Here is a 21,743-nt window from a genome sequence, read left to right as displayed (position 1 = left end):
CAAAAGAGTTTCTGGACTCAAGTTTCATTCTGCATTTTAGGTCAAGTTGAGAGGATGAGGGTGATTGGCAAGAATACTGTCGGAGGGAGGAAGGGGGTCAAAGGTAAGTCACCTTGCACAGAAGGAACCATTGACTTCTTTCCCATGAGATCATTGTATGGCAACACAACTGCTGTTTTAAAGCATTCAAAAAGATTTTTAAAAAACTTAAGGTGATCAATCAGATATAACCACAGTGAAGACAAAAGGAAAATAAATATAATCTGATCGGCTTCCCACAATGCTCTGTCCCCAATGGGCCGTGTTCCCAATGGCACGGGACACATGTGGTCTCAGCCATGCGGGAGCCTGGTGTGGCGGCTGCAGACTGTGTCCAGCTCTGCCACACTCGTCTGGCCAGGCGGATGGTAGGTCAGGTCCGCGCACGGCCAGTGCCATGTTTACGGTGCAACCGCGGAAAGTCAGCAGCCGTGGGCATGCGCGACCCGGAACTGGCCATTTTCGGCACGGGAGGAGAGAGTTTGACTCGCCGCCGGTGCTAGCCGGCGGAATCGGTGAGGGGTTGCCGCCGTTTTATTGGGTAGTAAAAGACAACACATGCTCGGCTGCCGCCGGCACTTAGCTGCTGAAAAGGAGAATCCAACCCCCTATTTTGTTTCAAAATTGAGATAATTTCATCTTTAAAAATTAGGTTGCACCTCGGTCCTCTAAAAAGGAAGGCTAATAGTTTTATATTTCAAATACACGAAAGGACAATCTTTTTGTTTATTTACTTATTCTATTGCTGCCGACATTTTGCCTTTCTTCCATTTTGACACTTAACCATCCCTGCCCTTCAGCCAGTTGCATACTCTTTCCCCGCACCCCCGCCTATCCCTCTCACCTCCTCTCTGGTTCTCTACGTGATTAGAAACTGTTTCTCTTCAATAATTCCAGTTCTGATGAAAAGTCATCAACTTGAAAAACTGGCCTCAATTTTAGCCACAAAAAATAATAATAATTCGGGCTGATTTTGGGTCATGATTTAAAAATCTGAACCCCGTCCTCAACTTGCCCACTCTCTCCGAGGAGGTGGGCTAACAATCCAAGTATTTTAATAAGGCTGGCAGAAAATCATTTAATCTGTTTTGCAGAAAGCTGGATTTCCAAAACATGATCAGTACATGGGTGGCATGGTGGTGCAGTGGTTAGCACTGCTGCCTACGGCACCGAGGACCCGGGTCCAATCCCGGCCCCGGGTCCCTGTCAGTTTGGAGTTTGCACATTCTCCCAGTGTCTGCGTGGGTTTCACCCCCACAACCCAAATATGTTCAGGTTAGCCATGCCAAATTGGCCCTAAATTAGAAAAAACTAATTGGGTACTCTAAATTTAGTAAACAAAACATGATCAGTGCAGGATGGCAATATTGCACAAAATACAAAATTGGCATTTTTGGGCCTAACCTACTTCATTTTCGAAGTGTCAGAGCAGACAGTTTTCAGTAGACAATTCACAAACAGACTACAGATTTGTTAAAAGAAAACACAGCTCCCATGACATTATGGATGCATTGGGAGGAGTTCAGCAAAAATGTGCAGAACCAAATGACCTTTTCGCATCCAAAATATGTAACATTAAATCCCCATCAACGCTCACCAACAACCATCACTTTGCAGCTCTTTACAAAATGCCTTGCAGGTGGTCGCCTATTTAAGCCACCAAATGAAAAACATGCATAATGTAGGGGCTGGTTTAGCACAGTGGGCTAAACAGCTGGCTTGTAATGCAGTTCAATTCCTGTACCGGCCTCCCTGAACAGGCACCAGAATGTGGCGACTAGGGGCTTTTCACAGTAACTTCATTGAAGCCTACTTGTGACAAGCGATTATTATTATTATTGTCAGTAAGACCCATGGTGGGGAAAGGAAATTAGAGAAAATATTCCATGTGAGCCATTTTTATTGATATACATTCCTAATTGAAAAGCCAGCTCAGTTACATAAATAGTGCCAAGATTTTCCTCCAGCAAATACAAGACCATAATCCGTCTCTCTAGTCAGCTAAACCCAGTTACAAATCACAATACTCCAGTTGATTTACCAAGACAGCAATGGGCTCATAAAGCAGAATTTTAAAGAATGAACTTTTTTGGTTCTGCTGACATTGTCTCAAATAGTGAACAGAAAAATAAAGTTTGGTGACCACAGTACTTAACGTACCTGGATAAGTCTTTACATAAGTCATCTTATTGAAATCTTCAGCCATGAGGAACTCCTAAAAAAGGAATATATAGAAATGCTTACTCTGTAATTAAAATACCATAAGAGATCTCCATAAGCTCGAGTATAGGGAATGTTAAGGAGGTCAGGAGTCTGATAATGTAATATTTTTATTTTTGTAGCTGCATACACTTCCCTTAGAGAATAGCAGAAGGTAGTGGAAAGGTGTGCTGCCATATTTCTAACCAGCATGTAGGGTGGTTAGTCCATTACAGAGGGAGAGTTTATAGGTCCCCACACCCACTGAACAGGAGGATTCTGCTGAATACCAACTTCGAATTCAGAACCAAAGCTCTGGTCTCCACTCGCTGTGAATGTCCCAGAGCAGAGTTTGAACCTTTCAGCCCCCAGTACTGAGGTGGGAATGCTACCAATGAGCCAAGGCTTGATGTTATATAATGCGCAATGTATCATTCTTCTACAAAGTACAATTGTGTGTAATTGTGTATATTTTTGCAGTCATAAAACCCTTCCTGGACTATTTAAAAGGCATTTGTCATGAAACAAACCCTCAGAGTCAGAATTACTTTTTTAAGAAACTACTTTGCGTTAACTGGGATGTATTCGCTGTTGTTGAAAATGTTCTGTATTTTGGAAATGCTGGGTTTAAAATAAAAACGATGACATTTAAATCTGCCATTATGATCATTTGACACAAATATCTTCTAGACCACAACATGGATGCACATCATGCCCTACCGATTGGTGGTCCTAGCAACCAAAGGTGTGCAGCAGCCACCCACCTAAAATGTCATGTTAATTGGTGCTGAGCTCTAGATTTTCAACCATGTGCTCACACAGCTAACTTGCAAATACACCTTCCAGCAGCTAGGCATTCAGTAGCCGTTCATCCAAGACTTTTCTCATCAGCTATCTGATAATAATTTGCCTTCAGCATGATGAAAGGCACACTGCAGAGCATGGTTATTATTGATGCAAGCTGATGTCCTGGATATCCAGGTCATAGCACATTCACCAAAAGCTTAATACAGATTCGCATCAGAGTAAGATTTGGCAAAGAATGGTTTTCTATGCATAGAAAACCATCGAGGTTAATCGAGGCCAAAGTCCTCCCTCAATGTATGTGTCCCCGACCTTTCACATTAAGGATAAATACTTTTTGGGACTGGGATATAGAGACATTTATGCAATCAGAGGGTTGTAAATTTTTGAAATTCTCTGCTTCACCAGTGTTGGGTATATCCAAATCCAAGATGGATACATTTTCACAAAACACCAAGACAGAAACTGCGCTTATGTTGAATAACTGTAGTCTGGAGGGCACATAAAGTCTACTCTTGCTCCTATTTCCTCTATGCTTATCAAACTCATGAGTTTCCCCTTCAATTTCTTAATGTGCATGTTGCAGTGTCATTGCACTGAACTAATAACTGCACCATGTGACTCTGGTAAAGATAAAATCAGATTACATTGATAGGATCCTAGATGAGAACCCAACTATTTGTAATTTGTAAAACTGAGGAAATGTTACTGCACCACAGAAGTGATAACACTAACCCATACATATATTTTATGTGAAAACAAACTTTAAATGCAGAATTAACCACATTAACAACAGAGAAATAGCTTTACATTTAACAGTTCTCAAGTGAAAGAAAAAACCTTAACTTACTTCCCAAACCTGCCTCTGCAGCATTCCAATTAAGCAAGCCAATATCAAATATCACTCATGACTAAAAGTTAACAACCAGCTTTCTACTTGCTTTTCGCTGTGCAGAATATTTGGGAGAGAACATCTTGCAGGACCAAAACTGAAACACCTCTGTTCAGTTTAAAATCCTGGGAAGAACTTTTCAGACAGACCTGGCTCCTCCCCTTAATTACATCATCTGTACCCAAAGCACAAGGTATAATTGAGCAGAGAGAGCATGGGACTTCTGGTGGCTGTATGTAATGAGTAGATGCACATGAGATGGCTCCCGCCAGGGCACTGCATTTTTAGTCGTTTTTGCCCAGTTTCTGGGGATACTTTTGCTTAAAATCTCATGTGATGGATGGTACAAAGTACCCACATAAGGGAATTGCCCAGAAGGACTAGGGCAAAGACAGCTGAAGAAAGAAATTCATCGATGGAATCAGAGGCTTCTCAGGACTCTTCGTTGAAGAAAATGGCTGAGGCTGCTGCTGCAACTCTTCCACTCCATTAACAGCCGAGATACTTACCGGCATCTTGGCAGCTAAATTCGAGAAGGAGAGACGGTCGATAGAAGTGGCCCTGGCTCCCATTCAGTCGGCATTGGAGAAAACCAAAGAGTTGGTAAAAGGGCTAGTCTGCTGACGATGATTACAGATTTTTACTTGTTTTGGCTTGCTGGTCGGTTTGGTGGCCATAGTGGGTGGGCCTGGCGTTTGTACTCTCTAAACAGTGGTTGGAAAACCCCCTCTTAGTGGAAATGGCTGACTCCAGTTCAAAAGGGGCAGGAAGCCCCCAATTTGGTTGGTCATCTGGAATGTAAGGAGGTGAACGGAGGTAAAAGGTTCAGGTACCTCCCAATGTCAGAGATGGAGTTTGCATACAACGTTATTGGCAGACAAAAGATTTTGTGAACGCATGTCCTCTACCATTAGGGAATATATTAAGGAGTGTTTATTTTTAAAAATAGAGGCCGTTCTGGGCGGGATTGTTCCCCCCGCCCTCCTCGGAGGCTGCACTCAGCGTCATTGCCTGCATCGAGGAGCTGCGGCAAGTGGAAGAGATCGGGAGGGGAAAGAATCTGGAGGCAATTTAAAAATTACATCCCGATCTTTCGACTCGACACCCCGGCGCAACCTCCAGACACCTCCTGGAGACCCAACTTACTTATAAGAGAAACATACAAGGGTGAAGGTCTTCTATTCTGCCTAGTACATCAGCTTGCTTGGGTGACCTTATGGAGCTTCTATATTTGGAGAAGGTCAATAAATAATACTAATAATCTTTATTATTGTCACAAGTAGGCTTACATTAACACTGCAATGAAGTGACTGTGAAACTCCCCTATTGCCATACTACGGCACCTGTTCGGGTACAGCAAGGGAGAATTCAAAATGTCCAATTCGCCTAACAAGCACATCTTTCGGGACTTGTGGAAGGAAATCAGAGCACCTGGAGGAAACCCACATATACACAGGGAGAACGTGCAGACTCTGCACAGACAGTGGCCCAAGCCAGGAATCAAATCCGGGTCCATGGTGCTGTGAAGCAACAATGCTAACTACTGTGCTACCATGCCACCCTTAAGTACACCATTAGGGGGTCGGTAGAGGGACTCTACCTAGGATGTGTAAATGTGAGGTAATGCATTTTGGAAGGGCTAATGCAGGTAGGGAATATACAGTGAATGGTAGAACCCTCAAGAGTATTGAAAGTCAAAGAGATCTAGGAGTACAGGTCCACAGGTCATTGAAAGGGGCAACACAGGTGGAGAAGGTAGTCAAGAAGGCATACGGCATGCTTGCCTTCATTGGCCGGGGCATTGAGTATAAGAATTGGCAAGTCATGTTGCAGCTGTATAGAACATTAGTTAGGCCACACTTGGAGTATAGTGTTCAATTCTGGTCGCCACACTACCAGAAGGATGTGGAGGCTTTAGAGAGGGTGCAGAAGAGATTTACCAGAATGTTGCCTGGTATGGAGGGCATAAGCTATGAGGAGCGATTGAATAAACTCGGTTTGTTCTCACTGGAACGAAGGAGGTTGAGGGACGACCTGATAGAGGTCTACAAAATTATGAGGGGCATAGACAGAGTGGATAGTCAGAGGCTTTTCCCCAGGGTAGAGGGGTCAATTACTAGGGGGCATAGGTTTAAGGTGAGAGGGGCAAGGTTTAGAGTAGATGTACGAGGCAAGTTTTTTACGCAGAGGGTAGTGGGTGCCTGGAACTCGCTACCGGAGGAGGTAGTGGAAGCAGGGACGATAGGGACATTTAAGGGGCATCTTGACAAATATATGAATAGGATGGGAATAGAAGGATACGGACCCAGGAAGTGTAGAAGATTGTAGTTTAGTCGGGCAGTATGGTCGGCACGGGCTTGGAGGGCCGAAGGGCCTGTTCCTGTGCTGTACATTTCTTTGTTCTTTGTTGTTCTTTGTTCTTTGATGACAGCCATTAATTTCCTTTTTAAAGATTTAGTTGCCGTCAGCTGTTAAGGGTTTTGTTTGTTGTTTTTGTTTTGGGAGAGTTAAGATGGATGTTTTAGTGTTCGTTGCCTGTGCTCTTATATTGAAACTTGAAGCATTTGTTTTATATTAATATGTCATTTTGTTCAAATGAAAAAGTTTTCAATAAAAATATTTTTTTTAAAAAAGAGTCAGCATTGCTTCATTAAAGGGAAATCATATCTGACTTATGTATTAAGAGTTTTTCGAGGAGATCTCGGCCAGAGTAGATAGGGGGGAACCATTGTGTTGTATTTGGACTTCCGGAAGGTGTTCGGCAAGGTACCTCACAAAAGATAGGAGCCCATGGTGTTGAGGTAGTACCTTGGCATGGATAGAGAATTGGCTAATGGGCAGGAAAAAGCAAGTAGAAAAGGGGGTCGTTTTCTTTTTAGGTAGGCGACCTGTAATTAGTGGAGTTCCACAGGGATCAGTGCAGGGACCCCAACTGTTTACAATATGTATCAGTGACTTGGAGAAAGGAAGAGAATGTGGGGCTGGTTTAGCACAATGGGCTAAACAGCTGACTTGTAATGCAGAACAATGCCAGCAGTGTGGGTTCAATTCCCGTACCGGCCTCCCCGAACAGGCGCCGGAATGTGGCGACTAGGGGCTTTTCCCAGTAACTTCATTCAAGCCTACTTGTGACAATGATTATTATGTAACCAAATTTGCAGATGACACAAAAATAGATGGAAAGGCAAGTTGCAAGAGGTTAACTAAGTGGGCAAAAAGTTGGCAAATGGAGTACAATGTGGAAAAATGTGAAGTTGTTCATTTTGGAAAGGAGAACAAAAGAACAGAGTTTGATTTAAATGGAAAAACTGCAGCAAGCTGCAACACAAAAGGGACTTGGCAGTACTAGTGCATGACGCACAGAAAGCTAGCACAGGTAATAAGGAATGTTGGCCCTTATTTCAAGGGGATTGGCATACAAGAGTGGGGAAGTCTTGCTGCAACTGTACAAAGTACTGGTGAGACCACATCTGGAGTACTGTGAGCAGTTTCGATCCCCTTATTTAAGGAAAGATATTATTTCATTGGAGGCAGTTCTGATCCCTGGTATGGACAGATTGTCTTATGAACAAAGGTTAAACACTCTACTAAAGGACTCTACTCATTGGAATTTAGAAGAATGAGAGGTGATCTCATTGAAACATATAGAATTCTTAAAGGGGCTTGACAGGGTAAATGCTGAGATGATGTTTCCCTTTATGGGAGGAGGGTCTAGGACCAGAGGGCAGTATGGTGTCACAGTGGTTTGCATTGCTGCCTCACAGCACCAGGGCCCAGGTTCAATTCTGGCCTTGGGTGACTGTCTGTGTGGAGTTTGCACGTTTTCCCAGTGTCTGCGTGGGTTTCCTCTGGTTTCCTCCCACAGACCAAAGATGTGTAAGTTAGGTTAAAGTGGTTATTGGGATAGGGTGGAGGAGTGGGCTTCAAAGTTGAGAAGACATGATCTTCATGGAGAACCTCTGCTGATACAGGGAATGAAGCCACGCTGTTGGCATCGTTCCACATCAGCCGAACCAGCCGTCCAGCCAACTGAGCTAACCAACTCCCTCAATGTCGGTTGATTACATTCTTTGTTCGTGTGCATCATCTCAATGCCAGCATTTATTGCACATCCCTAATTGTCATTGAACAGCATGAGCCACCTTCTTGAACACTGCAGCTCATGGAGGTGTAATCATACCCACACACTTGTTGACAGGGAGGGAGCATTTTGACCCAGTGACAGTGAAGGAATAGCAATATAGCAAGTCCGGATGGTGTGAAACTTGGAAAGGAAATCACAGCTGGTGATGTGCCCATGCACAAAACGTAGCTGAGGCCAAACTTGGTGTAATTTCAAGGAGTTAGATTATAGCTCTTGGGACTAAAGGGATCGATAGATATGGGGAGCAGGGGGCTGAATCAGGGTATTTAACTTGATGATCAGCCACAATCATAATGAATGGCAGAGCAGGCTTGAAGGGCTGAATGACCTGCTCATACCTCTATTTTCCATGCATGTTTCAAAGTATCTGCCTCCATTTTCCTTCTGTGGTAGAGGTCATGAATTTGGAAGATGCATCAAGCAGACAATACACACTGCTGCCTGCTGCCACTGTGGATCGGTGGTGGGGGGAGTAAGGGATGTGATGTTGAGCAAGCGGGCTGCTTTGTCTTGCTGAGTGTTGTTAGAGCTGCACTTATTCAAGCAAGAGAAGTGTATTCCATCAAACTCCTGTAGGTGGTGGGGTTACTCTCTGCAGAATTCCCAGCATCCGTCCTGCTCTTGTAGCCAAAGTATTTATATGGCTGTTCCAATTAAGTTTCTGATCAATGGTATAACTCAAGATGTTGATTGTGAAGGATTCAGTGATGGTAATGGTGCCAAATATCATGGGGAGAGTCATATTCTCCTTTGATGGAGATGATCATTGTGACACTTACATGGTTCGAATGCTACTTGCCAGTTTTCAGCCTAAGCCCGATTGTTGCCCGGTTCTTGCTGCATGCAGGAATAGCCTGCTTCAATAAGTGAGGAGTTGGAAATGGTGATGAACATTGCAATTATTGAACATCCCCCAATTCTAATGTCAGAGGAAATCTCATTGGTGACTCAGTTGAAGATGCTTGGGTCCAAAACATTACCCGAGGAACTCTGAGCAGTGTTTTCGGATTGAGATGATTCTGATCTTCATGAACTCAATGGACAAGCTACTTTATTTGAAAGCCTAAATTCAGTTTGTACAGTTGCGCCCTTAAAACAGAGTCAAGATGTTATACCGGGTGCATTAGTATGGCTGTCTCAAAATCCTCATTCCAGAATCAGGGAACCTTAAATCCATCATCACCTAAAGAATTCAGGATCAGAGCTAGATAATCTAGGGAACTAGAAGTGAACAAACGGTTTATCCCTCTGAAGAAAATTACCCAAGGCCATTCTTGGAGGAAAACAGTTTGTTCAAGTGAAAGACTGAATAGGTCACTGTGGAATGTGAAAGTGTAGCCAGCAAAAAACAAGCCACAAAACAAAAAGTGATATAAATAATTCAGTGGAACAAATGAAAACTAGTGCACTTAGGGCATTGCTGAAGTCTGAGTAAGGCAATGCAATGAACATTGTGCCCAACACTGAACAAAAACACACAGATTTTTTTAATATTATGTTTCAGCACGATATCTTTCGGACTAGAACAGAGATAGGACATACTGCAGGCATACATACCACAATCGCTCCATTATCCTGCCCTATAAAAATCCGTTTGCTGTCAGGATTGTAGGAAATGGCAGTGCAGGGTGCTTTAAAAGTAAAAGTGGATAAATAACATTAGCGGTTCACATCACAAAACATCTACATTATTCTTTAAAGGAATACTCCAAGAAGCATGTACAAACTTATTTGTAAGAATAAAAGTGATACCCATTTCTGCTTATGACTTTTTTTTTTTTTTTTAAACTTGAATTTAGGTAGGTGATGCAGCCACCATTCAACCATTACCACGCACCCACTTTTATTTTTGAAAAACGCAAACATCAAAAGCTGATATAGCAAAAGAGTGTTGAACAAAGTCCCTGATTCACCAATTCCCAAAGAGTTAGATATAGAATTTAATATGCTCAACATTGTGATTCCACAATCTGTCGTGCTATTTGCATTGTTATTGCCCAGATTAAGCGGTTATTTAGGTATAAGCTATGTTCCTCGGTCATGGTACCTGCAAGTGTAAGATATCTCCATATCTATGTTTGTGCAAGTAGTGCAACATGATTTCAAAATATTCTTAATTTTGGTTTAAACTGATATTTTGCAAGAATCGGTAATGTTTCATTAAATCCAGTTTTTAAACTTTTCCTGTTGCTACACTATACTCAAAAACACACATCTGGACTTGGATCATTGACAGAATGCTGCAATATTCGCAGGATAAGCTTTAAAAATACAAGCTTTCAGAAGACAGGATAAGAAGAGGCACGTGAGAAGATTGTAGATGTAACAGCACTCATGAAAACCTTTCAAAAATGGCAATATTCAAACAGCTAGACGTCATTGGCTGTCTCATGTGATGGTATCACAGGATAGCACATCATAACACCCGCAGCTTAAAAGAATCTTCTGTTTGTTTACGTGACCAATGCTGAAACCTTTAATGATGTGGAGATGCCGGCGTTGGACTGGGGTGAACACAGTAAGAAGTCTTACAACACCAGGTTAAAGTTGATTCACCCGAGGAAGGACAGCTCTCCGAAAGCTAGTGACATCGAAACCTTTAAATGACAGTGAGAGGGCTTCGGCCTTGAAAAATAAAATGAAGCCAAGGCTGCCACAGATATTTGCTTCACATTTGATTTGATTTATTGTCACATGTACCGAAGTACAGTGAAAAGTATTTTCCTGCGGCCGAAGGAGCGGACACAATATGCACATAGTAGACAAAAAATATAATCAACAGGGTACATTGACAAATGGTGCATCGACAAACAGTGATTGGTTACAGTGTGGAACAAGGGACCAAACAAAGCATATACATGAGCAAGAGCAGCACAGGACGTTGTGAATAGTGTTTTTACAGGGAACAGATCAGTACAAGGGGGACGTTGGGGAGTCTTGCAGCTGTGGGGAATAAGCTGTTCCTATGCCTGGATGTGCGGGTCTTCAGACTTCTATACCTTCTGCCTGATGGAGGGGTCGGGAAGAAAGCAATGTCTGGGTGAAAGGTCTCTGATAATGCTGTCTGTCTTCCTGAGGCAGTGGGTGGTGTATACAGAATCAATGGGAGGGTGGCAAGCTTGTGTGATGCGTTGGGCTGAGTTCACCACACTCTGCAGTTTCTTGCGATCTTGGACCGAGCAGCTGCCATACCAAGCTGCAATGCAGGTGGATAGGAGGCTCTCTTATCGCACATCTGTAAAGGTTTGAGAGAGTCGATGCAGACATGCCAAATTTCTTTAGGAAGTAGAGACATTGTTGGGCTTTCTTGACTGTTGCATCAACGCGAGTGGACCAGGACAGACTGTTGGTGATGGTGACTCCAGGAACTTGAAGCTATTGACGATCTCCACTTCAGAGCCATTGATGCAGACGGGAGTGTGTGTCGTGCTATGCTTCCTTGGTCTTTCTGACATTTAGAGAGAGGTTGTTTTTGGTGCACCATGCAAGTGATTTATCTCCCTTCTGTAGTCTGATTTGTCGTTGTTTGAGATAAGGCCCACCACAGTCGTATCATCCGCAAACTTATAGATTGAGTTGGAGTTAAATCTTGCCACACGGTCATGTGTGTATAGGGAGCACAATAGAGGACTGAGCACACATCCTTGTGGGGCCCCGGTGTTGAGGACTATTGTAGAGGATGTGCTGTTGCCTATCCTGACAGATTGCGGTCTGTTGGTGAGGAAGCTGAGGATCCAGCTGCACAGGGGGGGGTCAAGTCCGAGATTGCAGAGTTTGGTTATTAGTCTTGTCGGGATAATGGTGTTGAAAGCAGAGCTGTAGTCTATGAACAGCAGTCTGATGTAGGTGTCCTTTTTGTCGAGGTGTTCGAATGTTGACTGTAGAGCCAGGGAGACAGCATCTGCTGTGGACCGGTTGCGATGATAGGCAAACTGCAGTGGATCGAGACCGTCTGGGAGGCTGGCAGTGATCCGTCTCATGACTAGCCGCTAAAAGCATTTCATGACAATGACATCAGGGCCACCGATCAGTTGTCGTTGAGGCAGGCTACCTTGTTCTTCTTTGGTAGTACTGGTATTATGGTGATCTTCTTGAAGGAGGTGGGGACCTCAGAGCAGAGGAGTGAGGTGTTGAAGATATCTGCAAATACATTCGCCAGCTGGTCAATGCAGGCTCTGGAGTTGCAGGTTTCCAAACCCAATATTAGTCCAAATTCAGATCATCCGGCCACATCTGAAATTACACTTCAATTCAGAGTTCGAAAATCAAAAAGCTTCAGGCAGTAATAATATGTTGCCAGTGCAGGAAGGATTATAACATTAAACAGTGACTTTGGAATGTAGTTTTCAATGATATTTAAAAGTCTGGGCATATTGAGCAATCAAATAATCTTGTGCTTGTATCTGCATTGAAGTAGCAACCATGAGGTCCCCAGTATGTCCCAAAGCAAACACATCACTTTGGAAGCTTTATGTTGCGAAATATTGCAATTTTCAAACAGAGTCCAACATAAATTAACCTATTTTGATGCAGTCATAGTATGGGGACCTAGTGCAGCTTGTTCTTCAGATAATTCTTATGGAAACTCTTACATCCACCTGGTCAGGTGGTAGTTATCATAATGCAGTATTTCCTCAGTATTCCTTGGAATGTCAGCATGGATTATGCGCTCAAGGCCTAAAGGAAGGCTTGAACCTGCAACCTTCTGACTCAGGGGAGAAAATGCCAAAACCTGAGCCAAATGATCGCAACACCACAAATTGCAGGCAATCCCTGCCAGGAAGTTTTAAGAAATTAATTCACAGGGTGTGGTGTCATTTATTGCCCATCCCTAATTCCTCTTGAACTGGGAGCATTTTAAAGGAGGCAAGGATTGCCTAAAAGGGCACGAGTGAACCAGTTGGGTTTTTAAAGACAATTGACGATGCTTTCAGGGTCATCAAATTCCTGGTTTTCATTGAATTCAAATTCCACAATACGCCACGGTGGGATTCGAGCCCCCAAGCATTACCCTGGACTCTGGATTACGAATCCAGTGACAATACAACTACACCACCATCTCCCACTAAAAACACAAAAAGGAAAGAACAAAACAAAATACTTGATAGAATACTCGATCAACTCCTTCAGTCAACTCATTGTTCCTTTTAAGGAGGATGACAACAATGTGGGGGGAATTAAAATGTCGACAGAAGCAGCATTCTGAAGCGGGGGAGGGGGGGGCAGGTGGTAGATGGTCGAGGTGGTGTGAGAAGATTGGGTCGGGTGGGGAAATGTTTATTTTACCATGTCAATGTTATTGTTTTTGTTATGGTAATAAAAATATTGCAAATACCTTAATAAAAATATTTTTTTAAAAAAAAATAATGTGGGGGGAAAAAAACAGTAATGTAATGAAGCGGGGGCGGGGGGGGGGAAAGAAAAAAAGTGGAAGACCAGGGAAGAGAATTTTTCAAGAATCAGATTAGTGGGAACAATTTGAATGTACAAAAATTTGAATTGCTGCAGTGTTTACGGGGAGGTAAAGATAGAATTACTGTTAAGAGGACTGGACGGGGTGGCATATTTCACGGAAAATATGTAGGAGTTATCAAATGATGGGGTGAGTGATGGCCTAGGCAGATAGTTGGGGTAACAAATAAATGAACAAGTAAACATGAAGAACCATAACCTCCTCAGAGTTGCAATCAGTGGCAAATGGCAATTCTGTATCGATTTACCTGCTCTTAAATCTCAAGCGCCTGGCAGCACGGGGGCGCAGTGGTTAGCACTCCTGCCTCACGCCATCAAGGTCCCAGGTTCAATCCCAGCTCTTGGTCACTGTCCGTGTGGAGTTTGCACATTGTCCCCGTGTTTGCGTGGGTTTCCCCCCCACAACCGAAAGATGTGCAGAGTAGGTGGTTGGCTACACTAAATTGACCCTTATTTGGAAAAAATGAATTGGGTACTCTAAATTTTTTTTTTTTTTTTTTTAAATCTCAAAACGCCCGTCTCATCCGACCTTCCTGACTCAGGCCGGGATGAAATTCAGCCAGCAAAGTGCACCTCAGCTCCAGCAGCGGAATGTAAAAGGAGTGGAGCGAAGGAGGACACACTCCCTTTTTAATGCCACTCGTTGCCGTAAAGCAGGCAAGTTTAAATGCCTCATTGCAAATAACAGGCCACCGCGAGTGTGCGTGCCCTGAGCTCGGGTTGTTTTCACCTGAATAGGGGTACGTGCCCGGAGCTCGGGTTGTTTTCACCTGAATAGGGGTACAAGACAGGGGTGTCCATTGTCCCTACTGTTATTTGCCTTAGCAGTTGCTTCGAGGTCATCCATTAGATGGTGTGGGATTGAGCATGGGGGATGGAGCGTAGTGTCCTTACATGCAGATGACTTGTATGTCACAGATCCACTCTCCAATCTGGAGGAGATAATGAAGCTGCTCAGGTGTTTTGGCGCCTTCTCGGGGTACAAGCTGAATCTGGGCAAAAGTGAATATTTTCCAGTGAACCTCTGCAGAGGGGAGCTGATCTGGGGTGATTGCCGTTTTGTCTGGTCAGGACTAGCTTCCATTATCTGAGAATCTGGGTTGCCCATGTTTGGGCCTCACTCCATGTGGACAGGAGGGAGGCTGATTTGAAAAGGTGGGACGTCTCCGCTCTGACACTGGCGGGAAGAGTACAGACGGTGAAAAATAATATTTTCTATCATTTTTGTTTCAGTGTCTCCCAATCTTTCTTTCCAAGTTTTCTCTTGCAGGGTCAATAAATTGATATCTACTTTTGTTTGAGCTGGCAAGACCCCTCGGGCTCATTGGACATTTCTGCAGGGATAGGCAGCCTGGGGAGTTGGCACTACCTAATCTGTTACGATACTATTGGGCAGCAAATATTGATAAGGTGCGGGGGTGGCTCAGGAATCTGGATTCTATCTGGGCACTGATGGAGCAGGATTAATGTATAGGGTCGAGTCAGAGTGCCTGGTTGCTGCCCCACTCCCATTTTCCCCTGTAATATTCACTTTGAGCCCATGGGTGACAGAGCAGATGGAATCAGCTTAGGCAGCATTTTAAACTGGGCTCCATGTCACTGTTGGCTCGGACTTGCAGGAATCATAGTTTTGTGCCATTTGGCTTGGATTCATTGTTTAGGCCATGGGACAGGGAGGGGTTGGGAGAGGTTTAGGGGCATGGTTTTGGAAGGTAGGCTCACCAGTTTGGATGAGCTTTTAAAGAAGGGGGGTCCCATGCAGGGCTCCGTCTGGGTGTTTACAATAGTTACCCTGAAGTTAGAAGTGCTTATATTTCTTCTAACTCTTTCTGGATAACTAGGAGTGTAAAACTGGCAGAACCATCCAAAGTTAGCAATTAAATCACTTTGTCGGATGGTTCCCAGCCCAATTGTCCAGGGATAGTTAGCCCTTGTGGACAAATGCCAGGTAAACCCTGACCTGGGAACTTCAGAGAGGAATTCCCCAGCATATCATTTGGAGTACCCCCAAATCCGATGCTGGGCAGCCAGGAAGTTACAAGCCACTGATTCCCAATTGTGGAGTTAACGGGAAGCCAGAAGCGGAACAAATTGGGAAGAGGCAGCTGGGGGAATTACAGGGTGTCCTCTGGCGTTAGAGTTAAAGTGAGCTAACGGGCTGGTATTTTAGTTTATATTGGTCATGCCTCCCTGAGCTGATCAGACATTCTATTACCATGAGATGTGTCAGCAGATCTCCATCGCATCAAATAGGGGATATCACTTCAAACAAACAAATAATACTTTGTATATTTCAAATGCTGCTGTATTAGTAATGTCATGGTGTGCATTAGAGCATAGATCTTCATATTTTAAGTTTCACAATGTGTTCCTTAAATGGGATAAATTTCTATAATTATTTTGATCACTTTGAGACTACACAGCATCACAAAATGAGGAAAGATTGTTTGATAAAAAAATCTGTCCATTATAGAGGCTACTTCCTCTATACACCAACCGATGAGCCACATGAAGGAAAATTCTTATGGTTCCAATAGAAACCATTTATTCATATTTTTCCACATGTATTGCTGTAATATTTTGCAAAAGCAACTTTTTGGAATCAACTTGAAATTCAGAAGAGACTAATTAGTGAATACTACAAACACTCCACCCCAAGTCTATTAATTTGGATCCTTTACTCACCTGATACAGTATGAAAGATGCTTGGCCAATACTGACCACTGTCTCGCTTCAACCACACACGTATCGTTCTGCAGAAAGAGACAAGGGCATTAGTAAATTCTCACAAACATGTACATTCCCATTAAGATGGAACGGATTAATAATCCTTTCTCAAAAATAAGTTTTAGTCACAGTGAATTGAACCTATTGGCCTCAGTTAGCTCTCACTTTCCCAATTATCTTTTAGGGAACCTTTAAGCAATTTACAGTTTTCCCTGCAGTTCAGAACACTATTAGAAATTTTAACTAGGACAAGGGTGTTAAGCCATTCAAATGGAAATTCCATACTTGCTATCTGACACACTTCTATGTAAGCTTAATTACACAAGGGATGTATTTCTTCTACATTATTCGTTGCACTTAGTTTTAACAGCATGCATTTAACTTAATACAGGAAAACAATGAGCACAGCACTGAAAATTCATAACAGCTTCGTGTAGGCATAGTTTGTCACAGTGAGTATGCAAGCATGAGTGCAACTCAACTAAGAGACAAGAACACCACAAGGACCGATGGCCTGAAACTTCTCAATTTTAATAATAATAACTGCTTATTGTCACAAGCAGGCTTCAATGAAGTTACTGTGTTGCTGTATGTGGCCGATCCAGTGGAGGGGATGGTGGAGGTCATACAGATCCTAAGGGATTTTGGGGACTTCTCGGGCTATAAGCTCAATGTAGGGAAAAGTGAGCTCTTCATGGTGCATCCGGGGGACCAGGGAAGAGGGATAGACGACCTACCGTTGAGGAGGACGGAAAGGAGCTTTCGGTACTTGGGGATCTAGGTAGCTAGGAGCTGGGGGGCCCTGCACAAACTTAATTTGACGCGGCTGGTGGAGCAGATGGAGGAGGACTTCAAACGATGGGATATGTTGCCACTCTCGCTAGCGGGCAGGGTACAGTCGATTAAAATGATGGTCCTCCCGAGGTTTCTTTTTGTGTTCCAGTGCCTTCCTATTATGATTACCAAGGCCTATTTTTTTTTTTAAAAAGAGGGTAGGTAGGAGCATTATGGGTTTTGTGCAGGTTATTAAGGTTATTCTTTTGGGCAAACAAGACCCCGAGGGTAAGGAGGGGGTTTCTGGAGCGTAGTAGGGACAGAGGCGGGCTAGCGTTGCCGAATCTGGGTGGCTACTATTGGGCAGCCAACGTGGCGATGATCCATAAGTGGGTGATGGAGGGAGAGGGGGCGGCATGGAAGAGGTTGGAGATGGCATCCTGCAAAGGAACGAGCCTGAGGGCGCTGGTGACGGCACCGCTGCCGCTCTCACCGACAAGGTACACCACGAGTCCGGTGGTGGTGGCAACGCTAAAGATCTGGGGGCAGTGGGGACGACACAGGGGTGAGATGGGAGCCTCGGTGTGGTCCCCGATCAGATATAACCATCGGTTTGTCCCAGGAAGGATGGACGGGGGGTTTCAGAGCTGGCATCAGGCAGGGATCAGAAGGATGGGGGACCTGTTTATAGATGGGACCTTTGCGAGCCTAGGGACGCTGGAGGAGAAGTTTGGGATACCCCCGGGAAATGCGTTCAGGTACATGCAGGTGAGGGCGTTTGTGAGGCAGCAGGTGAGGGAATTCCCGTTGCTCCCAGCACAGGGGATTCAGGACAGGGTGATGTCGGGTGTATGGGTCGGAGAGGGCAAGGTTTTGGCGATATATCAGGAGATGAAAGAATGAGGAGGAGGCTTTGGTAGAGGCGCTGAAGCGCAAATGGGAGGAGGAGTTGTTGGGGGGGGGGGGGGGGGAAAGAGATTGAAGAGGGTCGGTGGGCTGATCCCCTGAATAGGGTTAATTCCTCTTCCTCGTGTGCCAGGCTTAGCTTGATACAGTTTAAGGTTATTCACAGAGCGCATATGACAGGGGCGAGGCTGAGTAGGTTCTTTGGGGTGGAGGACAGATGTGAGAGGTGCTCAGGAAGCCCGGCGAATCACGCCCATATGTTCTGGTCATGCCCGGCACTGGCTGGGTTCTGGAGGGGTTTCGCGAGGACTATGCCTAAGGTGATGAAAGTCCAGGTCAAGCCATGTTGGGGGCTGGCACTATTTGGGGTGGCGGACGAGCCGGGAGTGCAGGAGGCGAAAGAGGCCGGTATTCTGGCCTTTGCGTCCCTGGTAGCCCGGCGCAGGATCTTGCTATTATGGAAAGACGCGAAGCCCCCCAGTGTGGAAGCCTGGATAAATGACCTGGCAGGGTTCATCAAGCTGGAGAGGATAAAGTTTGCCTTGAGAGAGTCTGCGCAGGGGTTCTTCAGGAGGGGGCAACCGTTCCTAGACTATCTCGCGGAGCGTTAGAAGGAGGTCGGTCAGCAGCAGCATCAACCCGGGGGGGTATATGGGTGGGCAGGGAAAGGGGTTTTCCTAGGGGCACTTGAAAAAGAAAACATAAACATATGGGAGAGTCAATATGTGTGGGAGGAACCCATTGTACAAGTTCTGTATTAAGTTAGATTAATATGTTTATGTTTTGTTCGGCTCCTTCCCTTTTTCTTTTTTGTTACGGGGGGTTTAATTGGTTGAAAATTTTTGTTGAAAAACTTTGAATAAACATTTTTCTTTTTTTAATGAAGTTACTGTGAACAGCCCCTAGTCGCCACATTCCGGCACCTGTTCGGGGAGGTCGGTATGGGAGGCTAAAGACAACATTATTGTTAAAATATCCTTTTCCCACTCAATGCAAACAATTCAATAAGATCACATTTATTTTAAATTAGCCAGATTCACTGTTTCCTGAAATAATATTTTAATGATTAATTGTGGTCTAATTTGTCTAACCAAAAATTACCTTCAATTTATTGAGCCGTCTCATTGTGACTATCATGGAGGGCCATTAAAAGTCAAAAATCAAGCAAACTTAAAATAACCATCATCAAGTACAAGGATAATTTTTTTTTTTTTTAAGGTCATAAATTGAGTGAATTTGTTTTAGCACGGTCACTTTGGTTCGAAAAATGTTTTTAAATTTCAGCTCAATCTGTGGCTTTAATGGTGATTTTTTTCTACAGAACTGGAGAGAAGAAAAAAAAAAAGAGTGTAATTCTAAGTTAAAAGCTTGTAAATAATGGAGTAAAATCACATTCTAGGTTACCCACCCTCCAAAAATCTAAGCTCAGGAATATTTAACATCTGGGCATCCAGTTGCCAGTAATCTTTGATATTGCCACGATGTACTACACAACAGATAGAAGATAGCATGCTAGGGTCAAAAGTGCTGGAGGAGGTCACAAAGATAGGGATGTGCTAGGCAGCTGCCGATTTGGTGGGGGGGGGGGGGGGGAAGAGGCTGATTTGAATGCAAAGACGCGAATATTAAAAAATATTTAAAAGGTTTGCTTAACCATGAACATGTGTAGGTCAGTGAGCATGGGAGTGATGGACAAACAGGGCTTGGTATGTGTTAGGGTACAAACAGCAGTTTTAGACAGCCTCCAAGTACATGGTGAGGTGCACATTGGAGTAGTTAATTCTAGAGTAACCAAGGTGTGAATTAGGTTTTCAGCAGCAGATGAACTGAGGCAGGGCAAAGTCACATAAGTGGAAATAGGTGACGGCCCAGATATGTGGTTAAAGCCCATTTTAAGATCGAATATAACACCAAGATTGCAAAAATTCTGGTTCAGTCTCAGACAGTTGTTAGGAAGAGGGATGGAGAGACAGGAACAGTGTTGTGGCAGTCACTGAAGGTAATAGAGGGTGGTCTATTAGCATGGTCATCACAATAGTTAATTGGAAGAATGTTCTGTTCATCCAGTACAGGATGTTGGACATGCAGTATGACAATTTCGACACAATCCATGAGTCAAGAGTTAGTGAGGTAAAACTGTGGGATGTTTTGACTTTGGAAAATGTAACCTTTTGTTAGAGATAAACATATTCTGTATCTGACACAGTACTCAATTGGTGCTAACATTAGTGTCATTTAAACGTTTCACACTATGCTGAATGATTTACAAACTGTCAAAACATTTCAAGAGTTCAGGATACATTTGTTACTTCTGCATCAAACGATGATTTAAATATTTTGAAAAAAAAGTGTAAAACAGAACTTGTTTTATGTGGCGGAGTCAAACTCCCCCCAAAAAGTTTCAAGAATTAAGTTTGATTGTAAATCTTTGCAAAGCCATGAAGTTTTAATATTTTTTCAAAAAAAGGGGGCCAGAATTTTCCTTTTAAAAAAAATGTCAAACAAGAAAAGCTCCTGATGCAATGTCATCTCGGTCGCAACAAGGATACAATAACGCTTTCTTCTCAAAAGCACTTCCCTTCCCCCGGGAAACAGCCGCTTTCCGAAATGTGACGACGCTCTGTTCAACATCATGACACAAGACGTTGATAAGACATTTTTATTCCGCCTTCCCGTCTCAAATCTACCTGGCTAGTCAAACTTTAGGACATCTAGCCCAAGCTCCGAAAACATGCCTCTCAGGCCACGAAAAAGTTAATATCGTCATATGATAACAGCATGGGAAGGATTAACCTTTTTCTTCCGTCACATAAACCGGTTTCTGGCTCCGACAACAACAAAAAAGTGCCCCATCCGCATTTGCTCACAGCACCCTGACGTCCTGAAAGCCTTCAAGTCACCGGCTGTGGCTTCAGGAGAAGGTGAACCAAGATGTAAACAAATCTGAAAGGAAGCCGGACGGAGTTAATTAACAAATAAATCCCCCTGCCAGCCAAACGCACACATAAACCCACATCCAATTCGGTTACAAGAGTTGCAGCTTGCAACATTCGCGTTCATTTTATTTTAAGGGAAACACTGTATTCCAGTCCCATACGTGAGGGATGACCTATTGATCCCCTCCCAGTGGCTCAGGCGTCACCCAGAGCTCCTTAGTACCTGTCCTCGCCCACTGTGATCACCCCGTCTTCCTTGGGGATGAGGACGGCCGCGTTCACCGTGTCCTGGTGCCCTTCGATTTTGTTCAGCAGCACCGGGCGGCTTGTTTGCATCCGGGAGTGGATTTCTGCCGCCATCTTTCTGCTTTTTCTTTTGGAAAGCAATCAGCTGACGGGCTCAGTTTTACTTTGTGTTTACCGTATTCACTGAAGTAGAGGCGGCTAGTGGTGGGGCGCATGCAACTACCGCGAGGGTTGTGCTGAGAAGATGATTGACAGCTCGCCTCCAGCATCCGATCATAGAATCCGAGAATCCCGACAGCGCAAAGGCAGGCTATTCGGCCCATAGAGTCAGCACCGACCCTCCTAAGGCACCCTACCTAGGTCCTATCCCCTACCCTATCCCTGTAACTCCGTGAACCCATATATCCTTTGGACACTGAGGGGCAATTTGGCATGGGCAATCCATCTAACCTGCACATCTTTGGACTGTGGGTGGAAACCAGCGCACCCGGAGGAAACCCACACAGACATGTGGAGAACGTACAAACTCCTCACAGTCACCAAAAGTCGGAATTGAATCATAGAATTTACAGTGCAGAAGGAGGCCATTCAGCCCATTGAGCCT

The 21,743-nt window shown here is 44.1% G+C and overlaps 1 protein-coding gene across 1 annotated transcript in view; it reads right to left on the bottom strand.

Annotated features, from left to right (window-relative positions):
- wdfy1 (WD repeat and FYVE domain containing 1) overlaps positions 1-21,324 on the bottom strand; it is a 91,417-nt gene extending 70,093 nt beyond the window's left edge. Inside the window, exons 1-4 of the mRNA XM_072474523.1 lie at positions 21,117-21,324; positions 16,236-16,303; positions 9,636-9,709; positions 2,200-2,254 (exon numbers count right to left, since the gene is read on the bottom strand). Of these exons, the coding sequence (XP_072330624.1) occupies positions 2,200-2,254; positions 9,636-9,709; positions 16,236-16,303; positions 21,117-21,253 (334 nt within the window). The 5' untranslated portion in view covers positions 21,254-21,324. The remainder of the gene's footprint in view (positions 1-2,199; positions 2,255-9,635; positions 9,710-16,235; positions 16,304-21,116) is intronic.
- Positions 21,325-21,743: the final 419 nt, after the last annotated feature.

Source organism: Scyliorhinus torazame, chromosome 14 (assembly GCF_047496885.1).
Source record: "Scyliorhinus torazame isolate Kashiwa2021f chromosome 14, sScyTor2.1, whole genome shotgun sequence".
Lineage (NCBI taxonomy): Eukaryota > Metazoa > Chordata > Chondrichthyes > Carcharhiniformes > Scyliorhinidae > Scyliorhinus > Scyliorhinus torazame.
This window is presented reverse-complemented; position numbering and strand designations above follow the sequence as displayed.